The sequence below is a fragment of the Beta vulgaris genome, chromosome 6 (assembly GCF_026745355.1).
Source record: "Beta vulgaris subsp. vulgaris cultivar EL10 chromosome 6, EL10.2, whole genome shotgun sequence".
NCBI classification, from domain to species: Eukaryota; Viridiplantae; Streptophyta; class Magnoliopsida; order Caryophyllales; family Amaranthaceae; genus Beta; species Beta vulgaris.
This window is the reverse complement of record NC_079207.1, coordinates 60,505,142-60,523,566: the sequence shown is the minus strand read 5'-3', so window position 1 is coordinate 60,523,566 and position 18,425 is coordinate 60,505,142. Positions and strand designations below refer to the sequence as shown.

At 34.8% G+C, this 18,425-nt stretch overlaps 1 protein-coding gene and 1 long non-coding RNA gene across 8 annotated transcripts; one reads left to right on the top strand and one right to left on the bottom strand.

Annotated features, from left to right (window-relative positions):
* Positions 1–507: 507 nt before the first annotated feature.
* On the bottom strand, positions 508–1,216 carry LOC125498360 (uncharacterized). The gene is made up of 2 exons (XR_007275318.2): positions 968–1,216; positions 508–841 (listed from the first exon to the last, which is right to left on the bottom strand). It is a non-coding gene; the product is annotated as an uncharacterized LOC125498360 (long non-coding RNA).
* A 9,014-nt stretch (positions 1,217–10,230) lies between these two features.
* LOC104897290 (hypothetical protein) lies at positions 10,231–15,966 on the top strand. 7 transcript variants are annotated; one of them, XM_010684149.4, is made up of 5 exons: positions 10,231–10,548; positions 10,922–11,659; positions 12,120–12,185; positions 13,538–14,343; positions 14,875–15,966. In XM_010684149.4, the coding sequence occupies exons 1-2, from the start codon at positions 10,377–10,379 to the stop codon at positions 11,344–11,346; spliced, it is 597 nt and encodes a 198-aa protein (XP_010682451.2). In that variant the 5' UTR covers positions 10,231–10,376; the 3' UTR covers positions 11,347–11,659; positions 12,120–12,185; positions 13,538–14,343; positions 14,875–15,966. The 7 variants fall into 7 exon arrangements, with proteins under 7 accessions (XP_010682451.2, XP_010682449.2, XP_048501815.1 ...); XM_010684147.4 differs by having other exon boundaries at positions 13,538–14,441; XM_048645858.2 differs by having other exon boundaries at positions 13,538–14,441; positions 14,610–15,966.
* The last annotated feature ends 2,459 nt before the right edge of the window (positions 15,967–18,425 follow it).

Genomic DNA, 18,425 nt, shown 5'->3' with positions numbered 1-18,425 from the left:
ATGAGTTATTGCAACCCCTAAAAACCATTGCAATAGACTCGAAAACCGTTGCAACAGAGCTATTGCAACGATCAGACAACTGTTGTTGTTGCTGCCCTTGCATTAGCTCTAATGCAATGGTCTTGGACACCTAATGCAACGACCAGTTGCAACACCAAATAACCGTTGCAATAGTTCTAATGCAACGCATGTTTATTATCTAATGCAACGCCTCTATGGTATCCCATGAACCGTTGCATTACATATGATGCAACACGTTTCATAGTCTAATGCAACACCTCTATGGTATCCCATGAACCGTTGCATTAGATATGATGCAACACATTTCAAAGTCTAAGGCAACGCCTCTATGGTATCCCATGAATCGTTGCAATTTTTTTCCATATTGTGGCTACAGGCCTACTACAACGACAAATCTACAAATATGTATATATTAACCTGTTAACTTGAAGTTGATGCAAAGCCGAAATAATTCAAAACAAATCCAAATAAACATAATGATAAAAATTTAGATTTCCAAAAAGACCCATAAATATATTCAAGTTCATCCAATCGTTTGACAATTTCCAACACCAAGTACTTAATATAGTACTATCGCATATATATCAAATCCCAAGATAAATTCCATCACCTAATATATTTACTTCCAACCTAATATATATGCACCAAAAAATATCTACTTCTAGCGTTAATATATGTCCATTAAATAAGATTACTAGCTAGTTGCCTAATTAATTCCAAAACCATGCTCCACTTTTAAGCAAGATCCAACGCCCAAAAATTGTCATTCGTGCGACTGCAATTGTTCTTCATGTGATACATTTTCCTCTCCTTGATGTACCTATAGAATTATACAAAAGTTTAATAAAGTACGACATATTGTTCTAATAATATATATAGAGACAAGGGACTAATCATCATCACGGGATATTGAAGATCAGAAAAGATATAATGCATAAATCTTTACCTGATTTAACAAGTGTGTCCCGTAAGATAATTCTTGTTCACCATTCTGCTCAAGGATTTTTTGACACTGTTCCCAAAAAGCGAGCAAATTCTTGAACCATCTCATTTGTGGGTCCAATTGGCTGCCCATTAGAGTTCATAATAAGAAAAGGGCGTTCTTTTTTTGTACGATTATGAACCTTAACCAACTTTGTTCGTCCTCGATGCTTCTTGGTTTTTGGAGCTATAAATATGAAGTTACTGTAATCAAAACAAAAAATATAAGAAAAAAGACATGAGATAGAAGGGAAAAAAACTTACTAAAGTAGTTAGGGAAGATAGTTATGTGTGTGTGTGTGTGTGTATTATGACAAAACCAAGGTTAGAAGTAAGCTCTCAAGCATCGTTTGAGCTTCCTTATTTGAGTTTCCTTATGACTATTATAATTAGTTGAATACACTTACTCTAAACAAACCAACTTATGCAGCAGCTCCAACATTCACCGAAAACATGTGTATTTCACTTCTACGTTTTGTAGACCTCTAAGTCATAATTGTAGTGTGCTTTTTACGTGTTTTATAGTAGTATAATTGTAGTTGGTTAACTCTTATAAACTAGGTAACTCCTCCTATATTGTCCGCTTTGTGCCTAATCTGCACGGATTTGTTTTTGAGCTCCTTTCCAAAAGATCTCATACAAATTTAGCTGGTGAAATCTTAAAAAAGAAAAGGTAGTTCCTCCTTATCTCTCATATGTGGGACTTTAGGGATGTATACCCAACAAGGGGCAAGGGCTGCTCAACTGAGGAGGGTGGATTAAGCTAATAATAATTGATTGTAACTATAGTTAGCTGAAACAATATTTCTGTGACACTTATTGAATTACCATGCTTTCAGAAATCACAGTGCGTGGGCTATACATAATTTATAGTTTTCGAAAATGTGCCGAAAAATCACAAAACTCAGACGAATCTATAATAGTATGTCAAGAACAATCAATTAATTAGCTCGCTTTATGTCCAAATTCCGAGCACACACACGTACTTTCCTAAATACTACACCAATTAACAATGAATCATGGAGAACATAGAGCAACAACAAAAACACATATAGCAGCACACTGACAAGAACATAACATAAGCTCGATAGTATAGAATGGAATTAGTACCTGGGAGGTTGAATCACAAAATTGATGAATTGCTCTATCATGTGTTGCAATGATAATAATATGGGTGATTAAGTGATAACCATATTCATATCCTCATTTGCTGCTGCAAGATCAAAAGGATATTGTCGTCCTAAATCATCGATATGAGCTTTTTTTCGAGTGATATGATAACCAGTAAGGGTAGCAACAGCTAAGCTTAAAACTCTTTAACTTATGGAAATTAACAAGAGAAGCACATTTCCCTAATTTGCACAAACCAGATAGCCATCAAATTGGCTATCAAATCAGAACCAAAAAAATACCTCCTTGCATAATTTACCATCAAGAAAAGGACGAGCCTCTAAAGAATATTATAGCCCTTCCATAAGAAAACAACAATTCTGAAAAAACACGAGCAATATGATGTAATTCTCTACTTGACATAAACTGAGTAACATTGAATTTCGACAACAATCCTCCTAAATAGTCAACCAGTCAAGAAACTCACATCAGAATTGAGTTTGGCTAAAATAAAATCGCCATACATATTTTCAGCCAAGATACATCTATCTATATAGATGATGACATTTACTTGCTCCTCGATTGTTATACGGTACTGAAATTTCAATCAATGAAAATGAATGGCGAAAAATAATTAATCTTTAAGAAAGCTTGTATTACATGAGATATTCCACATGATAAAAAAAAGGATAAATGTTGACATAGCTAACCATGATATTACTCACATCATTTTGTTCCTCAGTACCCTGAGGACCTCTAGGCAGCATGGTTTGCATATTCCGAGAATTGGATTTTTCTATTGTTGAAGAATAGATTATGGGTCTACTAATGGAGGTTGTTGTATGACTTGTATCCGCTGATGAAACAAATCACAATGGCTTCACAATCAAACTAATACTCCTACTAAAATAAAGAACATTATCAAACAAATTGCCAATTTATTGTAATTCAAAATTGGTTTAGATAACCTAATTAACAACACAGATTGAATCTAATATGGAAAAGAAACTAACTCATATTCTTTTCCCCACCTCTTTCTCTCTTCTCTTAGTTGTTCCGGCGAAAAGCCTTCCTCTGTGCAATTGTTGCGGCGACGGTTAGGAGAAGTCGACGACCAGTACACCGGATTCCCCTTCACGCGCAGTTATCCCGGCGAGGGATAAAGAAGCCGACGAGTACGAGAAGTTCAGGACCGAATTAGGGATTGCCCTTAGTCTTTGATTGTGTGTGCTGTGGCTGTGTGCGGGAGGAAAAAAAAAGTATTAGGGATAGGGAGGGACATCAATAGTCAGCGCGGGTATGGGTCGTATTGCTAAAAATTTTAGACTTTATTAGCTCTTGGATCGATCGTTGCAATAGATTAAAATGATGTTGCAGTTAACCTCTCTAATGCAATGGTTCACTTTAACCGTTGCAATAAGTCGTTGCAATAGCACTACCTGTTGCAATAGTCGTTGCAATAGTACTGTCCATTGCAAAAAGGTGTTGCATTACCACATATCGTTGCAATAGATCGTTGCTTTATGGTCAACTGTTGCATTAAACCGTTGCAATTGCTTCAAAATATAGTAGTGCGCAACAATATTGTCCAACGGATTAATTTTTAACAAAATGCGGGGCCCAGGCGAGCTAATATTGTTGCGGTTTCCACGTAGGACCGCAGTAATATAAACCAAACACTTAAGACACGCTCCTCATTCTCGCGCCTCCCCCACTGATAAAATCAAAACCCTAAACCAAACCCTTTTTGCTAACTCATGCGCCTCTCTCTCCTCTCTCCTCTCTCTCATCCTCCTCTCTCCTCTCTCCTCAATCCTCAGTCGTTGCTCCTTCATGCGATATCTCTCCTCTTCGTCTCAATCGTTGCTCCCTCACGCGTTCTCTCCTCTTCGTCGGCCGTTCTGTCATATATCAGGCTCGAAGATTTCATGAAGGCTCGAAGATTTCATGAAGACTCGAAAATTTCCTCGTTTTCAGATCGAAGACTCCTTGCATTTTTTTTTATCTTTTCTCGTTTTTTTTTTCATTTCGATTTTTTCAGATTTGTGTATTTTTTCGTTTTTTTATATTTCAGATCTGTGTTTTTTTCCCTTTTTATTATTTCAGATCGATTTTTTTCATTTTTTTTGATTTTTTCATATCGATTTTTTCAGATTTCCACTCATGGTCTCGCCCTTTTGCCGTCGCCGTCACAAGCTTCAGTTCCAGTTCTACTCGCCGTCGTCGGTTGTTCTCTGTCGCCCGTGTTCGCCGTTGCCGGTTGTTCTCCGTCCTCCGTGTTCGCCGTCGACAATTCCCAATTGAAGGTTGTTGGGAAACCTGGACCCACAGTTAGACGTATATCAGGAGTTGATATCCTTGACAACAACGGTGTCAATCTCATCTCAATACTTCTTACCTCTGTGCTGACTTCTGTTGCTTGTGCGTACATATTCTGAGATACCAGAGTCCTCAGATTCAGATAGACAATACTTGGATATATAGATGTTGTCGTACGAGCTAATCGATACACTTGAAATGCGAATTTGATAACACAGCTTGATGATGATATTCTGAAGACTTCACAGATTTTGTAGATCTGACAAACTAGCTTGATCTCTTCTCTTTTTTGGTTCAAGTTATTGTAAATGTTCATGAAAGGCGGTTTGTGTTTTGAAGCCAAAATGAATACACTCGTTTTTTTGTGAACTGCCAAGGAAAATACAAGATAGGAGTATAATATTTGTAATTATTTGTGTACGAAATTATTACTTATGAGTTATATAATTTTGATTTTTTATTCTCTGCCTTAAATATTTTTCTGTTTTTTTGGTACTATAATTTTGGTTTTTTATACTCTGCCCTAAATATATTATAATAATATAGTTTAATTTTTTATGTTTTTGACTTTTGTATAATAATTTTTTTGTTATTAGTTTCAATCAACATTTATTATTTTCTTTTTGTCTTTCAAATTTGATGGCAAAATGTAAAAAAATAAATAAAATAAAATAAAAAAATAAAAAATCTTGTACCAGTACATATTGCTGCGGTTTCTCTATGAAACCGCAGCAATATGCCTATTTTTTATCATTAAATACAGCATATTGCTGCGGTTTTTCTCAGAAACCACAGCAATATGCTTTAGAAATTTGATATAAAATAGCCATATTGCTGCGGTTTTACCCAGAAACTGCATTAATATGTTCGAATATTGCTGCGGTTTAAAACCGCAGCAATATATTAATTACCTATTGCTGCCCCCTTAATTGCTGCGCGGCCAAAACCGTCGCAATAGGCCACTTTTTGACCGCAGCAATAAGCATTTATTCTACTAGTGGGTATGATAAAATTATAGCCCAAAATTGACATGAGGTACCAATTTAGTACTATTACCACTATATTTTATTTTAAAAGGATTTTATAGCATATAATCCCATGTTTTAGATATTTTGCTATAAAAAAAACACTTTTGCACTTTTTTTTTATAGGGGACTTGTTTTTAAAATAAAACATGAAAAATCTCATAAAATTTAACGATTATGTACATGATAATGATAGAATATGGCTCTGTTCTTTTGGGCTGAATAACTGGAAATTTATTTCAGTTAAACTCAAATTAGTTCAAACAAATTCATTTCAGTTCAGTTCAGTTCAAACAAATTCATTTCAGTTTAGACTACAACTTATTTTTATTATTATTATTATTATTATTATTATTATTATTATTATTATTATTATTATTATTATTATTATTATCATTATTATCATTATCATTATTATTATTATTATTATTATTATTATTATTATTATTATTATTATTATTATTATTATTATTATTATTAATATGATGATGATGATGATGATGATGATTATTACTACTATTACGGTTATTTCACCAAATACTCCTAACAAAAAAAATTATTCACCAAATACCCCCACTTTTTTCAAAATTCACCAGATACCCCTGACTTATAAAAAAATTCACCAAATACTCCGTGACCTTTAAAAAAATTACCCAAAATGCTTTTGCCTCACGGACGTTAGTCCTCCATTAAATAATTAACCCTAAATAACCCTAATTAAACCTAATTAAACCTAACTAAACCTTAAGTAAACCCTAAAACCCTAACTCTCTCCCTAACCCAACCCATCCCCCCCCAACCCTAAACCCACCAGTCCCACTACCCAACCCTAGCCCCACCCCCTCCCTCTCCCCGACAGCCCCCACGCAGACCCCCCCTCCTCGGCAGCCTCCCTCCCCTTGACCTCCCTCGCACCTCCCTCTCCCTCTCCCTCCCTCGCACCTCCCCCTCACACTCGTAGTTCAACACCAATTCGCGTCATCTCAACACCAGTCCCCCCTTCCTCGATCTCCCTGACGCCTCCCCCTCCCTCACTCACTCGATATCGTCAGTTTGACACCAGTTCACCGGCAAGTTTCTTCTCCTTTTCAGTTTGCCCCGAATTTGATGCGGGCTAGGGGTGGTGGGTTCAAGATTCGAAAGGAGGGTTGGTGGGCTTGGGATTCGAAGGGGGTAGGGCTAGGATTGATGGCGGCTACGACTGCGTGGGAGAGGGCGGTAGGGCTAGGATTGATGGGGGCTGGTGGGGATGGGGTTGTTGGGGTGGGTTAGGGGAGAAAGAGGGTTAGGGTTAGGGTTAGTTAGGGTTAATTAGGTTAGTTAGGGTTAATTAGGTTGACTTAGGGCTGGGATTAATATGTTTGCTTAAATTTTACCCCTTTTGTCCCAAAATATATTTCCTGGTTCTACTTTTTCACGGGAACCAAAATAAGTAGAATCTAAGGGGATACTCAAGATTTTTTGTTTATATATTTAAATATATATTGTATGGGAAAATATAATTTTAGGAGAGAGAATGGAGATAATTGGTGAAAGAGCATTAAATATCACACTTGGATTGAATAAAAAAAGCAAAAAACTAATTACAAGACGCAATTATATTATGGAACACGGTTTTCTAGGCAAATTACGGAAAAATGTAAAATTAAATGTAGAAACAAGAATTATATTTTGGGATACTTAAAATAGAGATAGGAACTATATTTTGGGACGGAGGGGGTATGAAGTTGACTAATTATATCTCTATTATACTCCCTCCGTCCTCTATTAGTTTACCCGTATTTCTTTTAAGGGTGTCCCTTATTAGTTTACCCCTTTCTTTTCTTTGCTGTTTTTGGAATGGGACCACAAACTTTTCATCACACATACATTCAACTTTAATATAAAATTATAATTTCTCTTTCTTTTTATGACCCACAACATTATTTCTCCTAAAACTTTGTGCAAAAAAAAGGGGTAAACTAATAGAGGACGGGGGGGAGTATAAGCCAAGGGGGGAGCTATGGTGTCCCCCTTTGAACATATTTTTTAACCCTTCATTCAATAAAAACTAGCAATTTACGCACGCGATGCGTGCCTCAATTTTTTTAAAAACAAATTCTACCTTTTTGGGCATTAGCAAGGGTAAAATTTGATCCATGATGCCAAAATTATAACCGAAAAGTATAAACTAATTTCAGTTTTTTTTTCCTTGTCTAACTTTTAAATTCTGTTTTCACACATCGATTTTTAAAATTTTCATCATTTTAATCTTGTCCTTTTCTAAATTTTAACACTTTGAGCTTCAATTATATTTGAAATGAAATTTTAAATTTTTCATACACAATTTGATATTGTAATTTTTTTTAGAAAAACAACAATCGTTACTTTTCGCAAATTAATGTAGTTTTTTTTTCTGAAAATGGATTTTTGCAAAAGTTGTTAGCAAAAAGTTTGATATTATTTTTTTTTTTCAAAATTTATTTCTGAACATGGATTTTTTGCAAAAGTTTTGGGCAAAAATTTTAATATAGGCATTTTTTAAGAAAAATATAAATATTATATGAAAATGAATTAAATTTAAGTCTGATTGTATAAAAGTCCTTTTGAACTCATTGCTACCATCTCCATTTTTTAAACTACATAACAGTCGACTAAGTTGCTATTGTTTATTTCACAAATGTGAAATAATTTTGAAGGTTAAAAGAATTATTTACCTTTTTGGAAGTTCGCAAATTGCCGATGAATGAATGTGTGAAATTGGCTTCAAAATCTTATATTTTTCTCAGATTTGTGTTTACAGGTAACTTTTGTGAGTATGTATTATGTAATTGTGAATGGTTCTTGAGAATAGTGATTTGTAAGCAAATTTTTGTAAATTTTTTTGTATGTATTGACGTTTTAGGTTATTAGTTTTAGTTTATATGTTAATTATAAGTTTTAATAAAGTTTCCTGCTTATTTGAGTGATTTGCTCGATTTTTATAACGTGATTTTCTCAATTGTATGAGTGATTTGTAAAGTTTCTTCTCTTAAGTGATTTGTGAGTGAGTGTTAGTTGTAAATTAATTTTTGTTAGTTTTCTTTGAGTGCCGATTTTGATTTTGACATTCCTTTTGTAATTTAGTAAGGGAAGGGGGGCAAAATAGGCATTTCAAAAGAGGACACCATTGCTCCTCCCTTCCCTTATATAATATATAGAGATACTTACCTATTAAGATTTTGAGATTTTCTAGAATTATAGCCCTTCCTAATTTAAAATATGTATATTAAAAGAAGCAATCCGACTTGCGTGGACCCGGTTCACACTAAAAATAGTGTGGACCAGGCCCAGGCACGTGACCCGCGCTCAATCTTCATCCTTTCTTTCTTCATCCCTCATACTCAAAACTGACATACAAAGGAGAGAGAAAGTGAAGATTCTTCGCTTCCATTAACCATGGCACTAAACTTGCAAACTCCATTTCTTCTCTCTCATTCTTACTGTCCTTTTCTCTCTCCTCCATGCAATTCTCACCATAAAAGCATGTTTCTTCTGCTTCTTCGGAACAATATCGAACCTTCTTCTTCTCTCGCTTTTTGGAATTCTTCCGCCATTTTCGTTTCTGTCCGAGCTTCTGCTAGCGAAACTCGAAACGACGTCGCAGATGATGAAGAAGGAGAGAAGTTAGTGTTGGACACAATGAGTTGATTAGTCGAGCGTCAAGTTTGAAAGATGCGAGCGAAGTTCTTCAACTGATATCTGACAACAAAAATGGCGGAAAAGGAGGTTTGGTCAGTTGTACTGATTGTTGTAAAATCATTTTAACACACCCTATATCACTTTAACATACACTATATCACTTTAACATATACTATATCATTGTAACATACACTATATCATTTTAACACACACTAAATCACTTTAACATACACTATCACTTTAACATACACTATATCATTGTAACATACACTATATCATTTTAACACACACTATATCATTATAACATACACTATATCACTTTAACATACACTATATCACTTTAACATACACTATATCATTTTAATATACACTATATCATTTTAACATACACTATATCATATCAATATACACAATCATAAACTCACGTGATATGGATCGGGTGCACACTAATTAGTGTGCACCGGGTTCATATTAGTTTTTTTTATAAAAGAAGTTCAAAGTAGTTAAAATAAACTTTCATAAAAATATGTGTAGTGAAATAAAAAATTTATGATTGAAGAATAAATCAACATAACTAAAACAGTTTTCAAATCAATTACAAAACCAAAGATATATAATTTTAATTTTACATGAACTTTGAAAATGCAATAACAATACCCAACATCCATTACCAAGTAATAAAAATATCAAGAAAATAACTTTTTCATCAAGTAATTTTTATATTTTGTATTTACACCACATGATATTTAATTGATATTGATAATGATTGTAAATTACATACTTCAAAATTACATTTAAATGAAATTTAATAATAATCGTCAAAATAATTCATGCACACATGACGTGCAAAGAAGGCTAGTTGTGTACTATGTGTAGACTCGTTGTGCTGAATGCTGATGAGGTTCATGGGCCCTTTTATTTCTTTTGAGTAGTATGAGCGTGGGCCCGCCTTTTGGGTTATCCTTTTCAGTTTCCAAGTTTTCAGTTTTCACTACAAAGAAAATCTCAGCGAGTAAAAACTGACGTCACTTGGTCTTTCTACATTCTACCTTAACCGTATTTTTTCCTATTAATTCCACCCTTCTAAACCCGCCCTATAAATAACTCCTCATTGAAACCTCCTTTAGGCTTGAAAATATAACTTCTCCCTCCACTTCTCCTCTTCCTTCTTCCTAATCTTAATTCTGTCATTCAACTCCTTCCAAAAAAAAACCACACATAAATTTACTTGAACAAAAAAACTGCATTTCAATTTTCATTATGGTGATACCTTCACTTCAACCATCCTCTTCCATTAAATCCACAAATAACACCATCAAATTCCTTTGTAGTTATGGCGGCAAAATCATCCCCCGTCATCCCGACGGTAAACTCCGCTACCATGGCGGCCATACTCGTGTCCTCGCTCTCCATCGCCACATCTCTTTCTCCGGTCCGTTCTCCTTCTCTATTCGTATCACAAATTTCACATACTTCATATACTTTTAATATACTCCCTCCGTTTCTATTTGTTCTTCCACTGACTTTTCTAATTAAAAAAAACAAATAGGAAAGGAGGAAGTATAATAATTTTATTTCAAAAAAAATTAAGTTAATATTTATTAACACTTTTCGTTATGGGAAATTTCACATTATCTGATTCATATAGTTTTTTTTCCTCTCTACTTTTTTTTTATAAAAAATAATTGTCGAAAAGTTTGTGAATTGAAAAGGATATCGAGTAATATTAAACGGAGAAAGTATGATTTCTTTTGTTGGATTGTCATAAACTAAACATATATTTTATTTTGTGTGTGATTCTACAGAATTGATGGTAAAAATGGGAGAAGTATGCGGTACATCAGTGTCTCTAAAATGTCAACTACCAACTGAAGATCTCGACGCTTTAATTACAATCAAATCTGAGGAAGATCTCGCTAATTTAATCGAAGAATACGATCGTGTAGATTCATCATCTTCCATGAAAGTAAGAGCATTCCTTATGCCATTACGATCATCGAAAACACCAACGAGTCTCTCACCTCCACAATCGCTAAAATCATTGTCGCCGAAATCTTTGTCGCCGTCATCTTCATTCTCAGCTGCAGGATCTTCGCCGAGATTCGTGCCACCGGTGATGGCGTATCCGATATGTTACGCGAAATCTAATGGTGTTGGAAGAAATTGTCATAATTGTTGTCGTAATTCCAGCCATATTTACCTCATTCACAACGGAAATCATTGGCAATAATGTTCAGTTTTATTTGGATGATGATGTGATTGGTGAAGATGATGAAATGACAAAGAACAAAGTTATAGGAATATAAAAAGTTCTATAGTATACTTCCTCCGTTCTTTAAAAATTGTGCATCCTCTATGTTGCAATTAATATGAAACGTCGAATATACATGTAATGATGTAGCGAATATGATGCAAGGAACAATATATTATACTTAGATGATGATGATAAATTGGTTTTGATCCTGTGGTTGGCCATTAATGAGAAATTAAATTTCCAAGTTTGGATTGAACTCAATTCTCTATCAACCAAGTATGAATAATGGGTGAGTTTTTTTTTTTTTTTTGTTCATTTGTTATTGTTTTTCTCGATTGTACAGGATTATTATTCTTCTTTCTTATAATGTGTACCTTGGACAATGTGGAGTGAATTGTCGTTTTGTGTGCGGTGATTTGTCGTATTGGTGTTTGCCGTTATTGGCCGTCTTATACGGCGCCGTTCGTTAGGGATTAGTCATTAGTTTGCGGAATTTTGGCCACGTATCCCCTCTTATCTGCATCTCTGTTTCTACACGAAACCTTTTGTGATATGGCATGTATGTAGTCATAATATATTTCATAATATATAAAAAAAAAATATTTATTATTTTTTTCAAAAATTAAAAGTAATTTCTTATAATATTAGTTAGTGTTTTCCATTTTTTGTGTGTTCTACACTATTATGTTTATTTGTTTGTTGTTTGATCTAATTGATAAATGTGATTTTTTTTTGTTCTTCAAATGCAGGGTTTATGGAAAACAATGGGAGTTCATGCAAATGTGCTGGATAGAGGATTTAGATTGGACGTATTTGTAAGTATTTGAAGCACTTCTCCACATCTTTTAATGTGCCAACATGAGAATGTACTTGGTATATGTGTTGGTTGTTTGTTTTGTGAATATTACTAAGACCATGTCTTTTAGACGGAGAGAAACTGTGATGTAGAGAGTAACTGAACTAAACTGAAAATATGTCTAAAATAATAAGGTCTAAGCATACTTGAAAGAATGTTGTGCTCTTAAGTATTTGATGTTCCACAACATGATGTTTGTGCCTGGTAGTGGTAGAAGTGGGAATTTGTGATCTACCTTTTCATGTTTCATCTTCTATATGCTTCAATTTTTAGCAATATGTGCATTGCTTCTCTAATTGCTATGAATTATCGAAATGTACATTGATGTCTTTGAGCTAGTACTCATTAGATGAATTCGACAAGCTCGAGTTTTACACCTAACTTTTTAAAGTTGCAATTGACATAATTATATTCATATAATGAGCTGTACTATGAATGGAAGTCGCATTACTAGGGCCCTAGATTACACATTACATGAACACAAGATCAATAATTTAAGAGAAGAGTTAGGATTATAGTACATTCTGAGGACTCAAGAATATTGTCTGGATGATCTAATGTCAAGCATAGAACAAGTTAATGATATGAACTTTTTTTTTCAGTTCTTGCATTGTTTGGAATTTGGATTGCTATAACTCATCATCTCTTGTCTCTTGATATGGTACTTTTCGTATTAAGATAAGGGACTTTATTTCTTTCTATATGTGCAATACCTCTTTTCCGGTCATTGATTCGGGTGTTATTCTCAGAGATGAACTATGACCTAGTCATAATGTCATACTAAAGGTGGCTACTTCGTAGCATGACATGATAATCCATGTATCTTTGGTTTACAAATCATGCATGAATCTGGTAACATTTTATTTTTTCTCTTATGATAAGATTTATGTTTCAAGTCCTAATATGTTGATTTAATGGTTACATATGTTGAATATGAGAGTATTATATATCTCTGCTGATTTATATACAGCGAAATCTGAGAGCATTGTGCTAAACTCTGATCCATCTCACCTGCTGACATCCCATGCTTTCACCTTTTGGTGGAGGAAACAAACTCTTTCGGTTGGTCTGCTGCAAATATAATAGTTTTGAGTTCCTTTACAATTTTGTGTGACGAAATTTTGATGTCATGTATGTGTGTGCTGTTTTTGTTGTTGACATATCTTTTTTCACTTGGGAATAAAAGACACAATCGTGATATTTTTTTTTTCTTTTGTTCTCTATGTGCTAAATGCTTACTATTAATAAGATACCTTTGTTGGGGTTGTAATGAGATGACCATTCTAATTGAGTTGTTTCTGTTTTTACCAGATTGTGGGAGGAAGGGCAGAGGTGGTTGCTTAAACACCAAGTATATTTGAGGATTTATGTTGATGACTCCAGATTTTGAATTCAGCGGGGACCTCGTGAGTTTCATTCCAAATAGACCCCATCAACTAGTGTTTTCGTCGAGCCGGGGAGAATTGCCCAAAGGTCCCATTACAGCTGGTACAGAATAATAAATTAAATTTTGGTGGGGAGTGGCTCAACATTTTTGGAGGATTGGAATTTCGAATAATATTGTTCTTTTTTGCCACCCAATGAAATGAGATAGTGTTGGTAGCGATTTAATGTGCAATTGAGAAACAAGAGGATGGAAATGGGAAGAAGTGATGGATAATTGGTATATATAATTAGCATTATCCTCTAATGATATCTTGCAAAAAAGGGTATTTGAGGTGATCTTTGATGGTTGCCCCACCTTGATTGATCCTTTTTGTTAAGCCCACGCAAGCATGCAAAGACTTTTGGGTGTTCTTTTTCTCCTATCTGGACAAGTTGTTAGCTGACCAGCTTGAGCTGTTGCAGTCAAAGCGGCTGGCAAGCTATATCATTCGCGGATGGAGTATCCGTGGTGGTGCACAGACAGAGATTTGTTCCTTGTTATCTTCGGCAGTAGATAGTGAAGAAATGTGCAGAGGTCCCCTATTTCTCCAATTACTTTGATATCTATGGAAGTATGGATATGGATGAATTGAAACATGAGGACATATCAGTTCAAAGAAATCTTTGCAACAAACAAATCCTTTCAGGGAGTCTTTCTTTAAGCTAAGAGGCTAACAAGAGGTTTCAGAATGGTAATATCACCATAATGTAATCATTCTTGTCAGCAACTAGTGTGATATATACAAGTGTGAGGCAAAGTAAATCTCGTATTGGTGACAAATTCCTTAAGGTTGGTTCATGTGTGTGTAGTGTTCCTGTGTGTATGTCTGTGCTGGCACCTCTGTTGTTCAGGCGTATAAAATGAGTCTCCTTTTTATTTTACATATGCTTGTTATTATTGTAATTATATGCTGGCATCTCTAGATCTGTTTTTTAAGTCAAGGGACCTTTTTTGCAGTAAACATGCTTATTATTGTAATTAAGCCATGGCATCATGATGCATCAAGATGGATAATGAGAAGGGAAAGCCAAACCTTTTAGTTGTGTAATTAGAAGTTTAGTTACGTATTTACCCAACAGAATGTCTCATTCTTATCCCTTTGTCTGAATTGTGGTAATATCCTTTCTGAAAAATTTTAAGCAATTTTAATTTGCTCATGATTATGATGCTTTTGTCTGTGTTATAAGATACTAGCCTAATCGAGTGGCTTATGTTTTGCTAGGTTGTTGGAGGAGAAAGGGGACATCGAGGTGGTTAGTTGAACACCATACAGATCTTTAAAACGTGCATATCCATCGTTCCATAGTTTGAAGAATTGTATGGCATCATCAACAGCGACCTTCCCTGCTGGAGTTTTATTCAGGAGGAAGAGAAATCTACAACGATTTGTGGTTCAATAGAGTATTCCAAACAAAATGAGAGTGACCACTTGTGGATTTCAGCAGTATGATGGGTAATTTCGAAGGGGCCTGAAACTGTGGTGAATAAATGCTGTAACATCCGTATTATTACCAGTCCAGAATTTCTTAAATCCATACATGGTAATTAGTTATTTGGTGAAACATATTTGTAGTACTTATTCAAAGGAGATGAACGAGAGGATGGAAGAGAATAATGATGGATCAACATTACATCATCTACATTATCTTCTGAGGATAATGAGGAAAAAGCAACAGATATGTGGTTAACGTTGGTGGTTTCCTCCAGCTTTGATCCTTATCTTGCTTACATCAATGATTTTTGGCTGTTGTATTTCTTTTCGGACAGAATGTGAAACTGATATAAACAGCTTGGACAATTTTTCACATCAGATGTAGCTTCATCAGTACTATGCAATGTGATCAGCTTGAGCTTTTGACGTCAAATATCACTTCATCAGTATTATGAATTGTATTTGGTTCGCATGATATGATGTGACTGCGCCATGGTAAGTCAATAGTGTCGAAAAAGACGATGTCATTATATCCCAGTTCGGGTCGATCAACTGGAGGCAGTCCATTTAGTGGCAAAAGGAGTTCCAGGAAATAGATGAAACTGATCTCAAGACTCAAATTGAGTGTCCTTGAAAAAGGCTATTAGTGAGCACTGAGCACCATGGAAGCGCTCTTCAACGCCATCCAAATTTTGAATCAAATGTGTACAGCAAGAGATTGAGGGGTAAATCATCTTGGGACCTTGGGTTGATTGCACAATTAAGTGTTCGTCTGGACGTAAAAGTAAAATGAGTAGTAGAAGTTCAAAAAGTAGAAATTTTGATCTATCAAAATGTCGACATGGATACAGTAAGTAAATGAAATGCAGGTCTACTTTTTTCGCCGGAGTGTATGATACAGGCGATACAGGCAGTACCGCAGTAGTATTCATTATTTGGAGTTCTTTTTTTTTTTTTTTTTTTTTTTTTTTTGCAAGGAGAATCCCAGCAAGCTAGGAGTGAAGGAGATCCCAATTTATACTTACACCATTTGAGCTAATTCTAATTTGGGGATCCTAAATTTAGTATTGGTGACAATTTGTTGGAATCTCTGAGGCCTGCGTCAAATATGGGCATATTTGGAGAAGTAAGTTGATATTGAATAAAATCAAGCTCGTATTATGTTAGAATTCGTGTTTAGGGAGGTTGAAAATCATAAGAAGAATAAGATGAAGCTATTGATGAGCAAGAGGTTGAAGAACTGTAGAGGAGAGAAGATAGAGAAAATGTAAAGATACATTTTTATTATTATGTTAAGGTGAGCAAGAATATTATAACATCTAACTATTTATACTAATTACATTAATTACAATAGGTAACAAAATTAATGCTAGAATTACAACTAACAACCTAACAAGAATATCTATACTCTAACAACCTAATATCTATACTTCAACATCCCCCGCAAACTGGAAATGGTTGAACAACCATTTTCAATTTGAACTTTCAAAGTGAACTTCAAACTGGACAACCAGATGTAGTTGCTGTATGCAATTGAAAAAGGAACCTTCACTTGTGGGTTTGGTAACTTGCAGTCATCTGCTAGAATGAATAAGTAGAATAGGAACTTTATTTGTTGTTGTAATATGGCTTCAGGTGCTGCACCATATACCACTAGGTAGTAATATACCAACAGGAAATACCACAATGCATCGAACTTTTTGAAAAAAGAAATCCAATATACTTTGCAACTTCTTGTCCTCTGAAGCAACCACCAATCAAAACCATATACACCATAACTCCAATATAAGATGTTTGTAGAACCAAGAAAATGGAAGAAGAGAAGATGAAAAAAAATAAAAGGAATGAAGATGGAAATGATAGGAAAAGAAGTAAGAGTGAATATGGAAGGGAGATAGAAAGAAAGAAACAAAAAAAAAAAAGTGTGGACCACTATGGGTTTTGAAAGAACCACATTTATGTGTGTCAAAATAAGCCTCTATGGGCATCAAACAAGCCAGTATGGCATCAAAACAAGCCACTATGGACATAACAAAGCCAACTATGGGCAAATTAAGCCACTATGGGCATAACAAGCCACTATGGGCAACAAACCTCTATGGGCAAACAAGCCACTAAGGGTAAAATGACCAACTATGGGTCTTAGAAAGAAGCCTCTATGGGCTAAATTGACCAACTATGGGTCACAAAACATGCCTCTATGGGCAGAAAAAAGAAAGAAGAAAAAAAAAATGATCTCTAAGGAAAGAATTTGTATGGGTCACAAGAAAAAATGTAATTTGTGAAAGAAAAAGAAATGGAGAAGATGGATGAGGTAATACATTGTAGGACCATAAATCTTTATACCAATCCAACACCTCATGGTGGTACTGATGCAACATTATGTTATTATCAGGTGCAAGTTCAACAAACTCAAAATCATAAGCACCTAAACACTTGAAGTTCACGACAAATACAACAGTAATCCATCCATGCATTATAAATGCCCATTAATTGTTCATCCCATGAATCAAGCCCCATTCAATAGCATAGCCACAATGATCAGAAAGCCTTGCAAGAGAGTGAGATTACCAGCCACAACCAAGCAACAGAAATACAGTAAGAACCCAGCACAACCAACCCAAAAAATACTGAATACAATTTGATTTACAACCAAGCCACAAACTTAACAATAACCCAAAAACATTACTTGAATTAACCACCGGAATTCATCTCAAAGACAATTTCATAAGTGCAACAACAAAATTATCAGTACAAACTACGGGTGTGGATTAAAGAAAACCAAACCAGGAAGCCAATGAAGGAAAGTTGACTAGCGAAAGCACCAAAATCAGAAGTCGGAACCACAAACATTTGCTGCAACGAATCAATTCAAACTATTCTCAAATGCAAGGACGAAGGCTAAGATCTGCAGCTAATATTGAGGCAAAGAGTTGTCATTCATGGAATTCGATCAAATCTTGAACCGAAAACAAGAACCAAATCTTCAATGCTTCGAATAAGAGAAGGATTCCATAATTCGAAGAAAACATAGCAGCGAATATTCGTGAGCAAAAAAACATCAAGAACAAATTAAATCACCATCAAAACGAAATTCCCCATTACTGGTGGAAATTCGAAACCTTCGATCAGTACCAGAGGAAAAATATACAGAATCTTGAAAGATCTGAGCGAAGAGATCAAGAAGAATGAATTTGATGAATCTGAAAATAGATTCGACGCTGATTATGATGAAAGTAATTAGAAAGAAAAACGAATTAGCAGAAAGAATGGGAGAGACATGGTGATTTGTAGGTTCGCGAATGAACAAACATCGCAAAAGAACCCTAAAAATTTTAGGG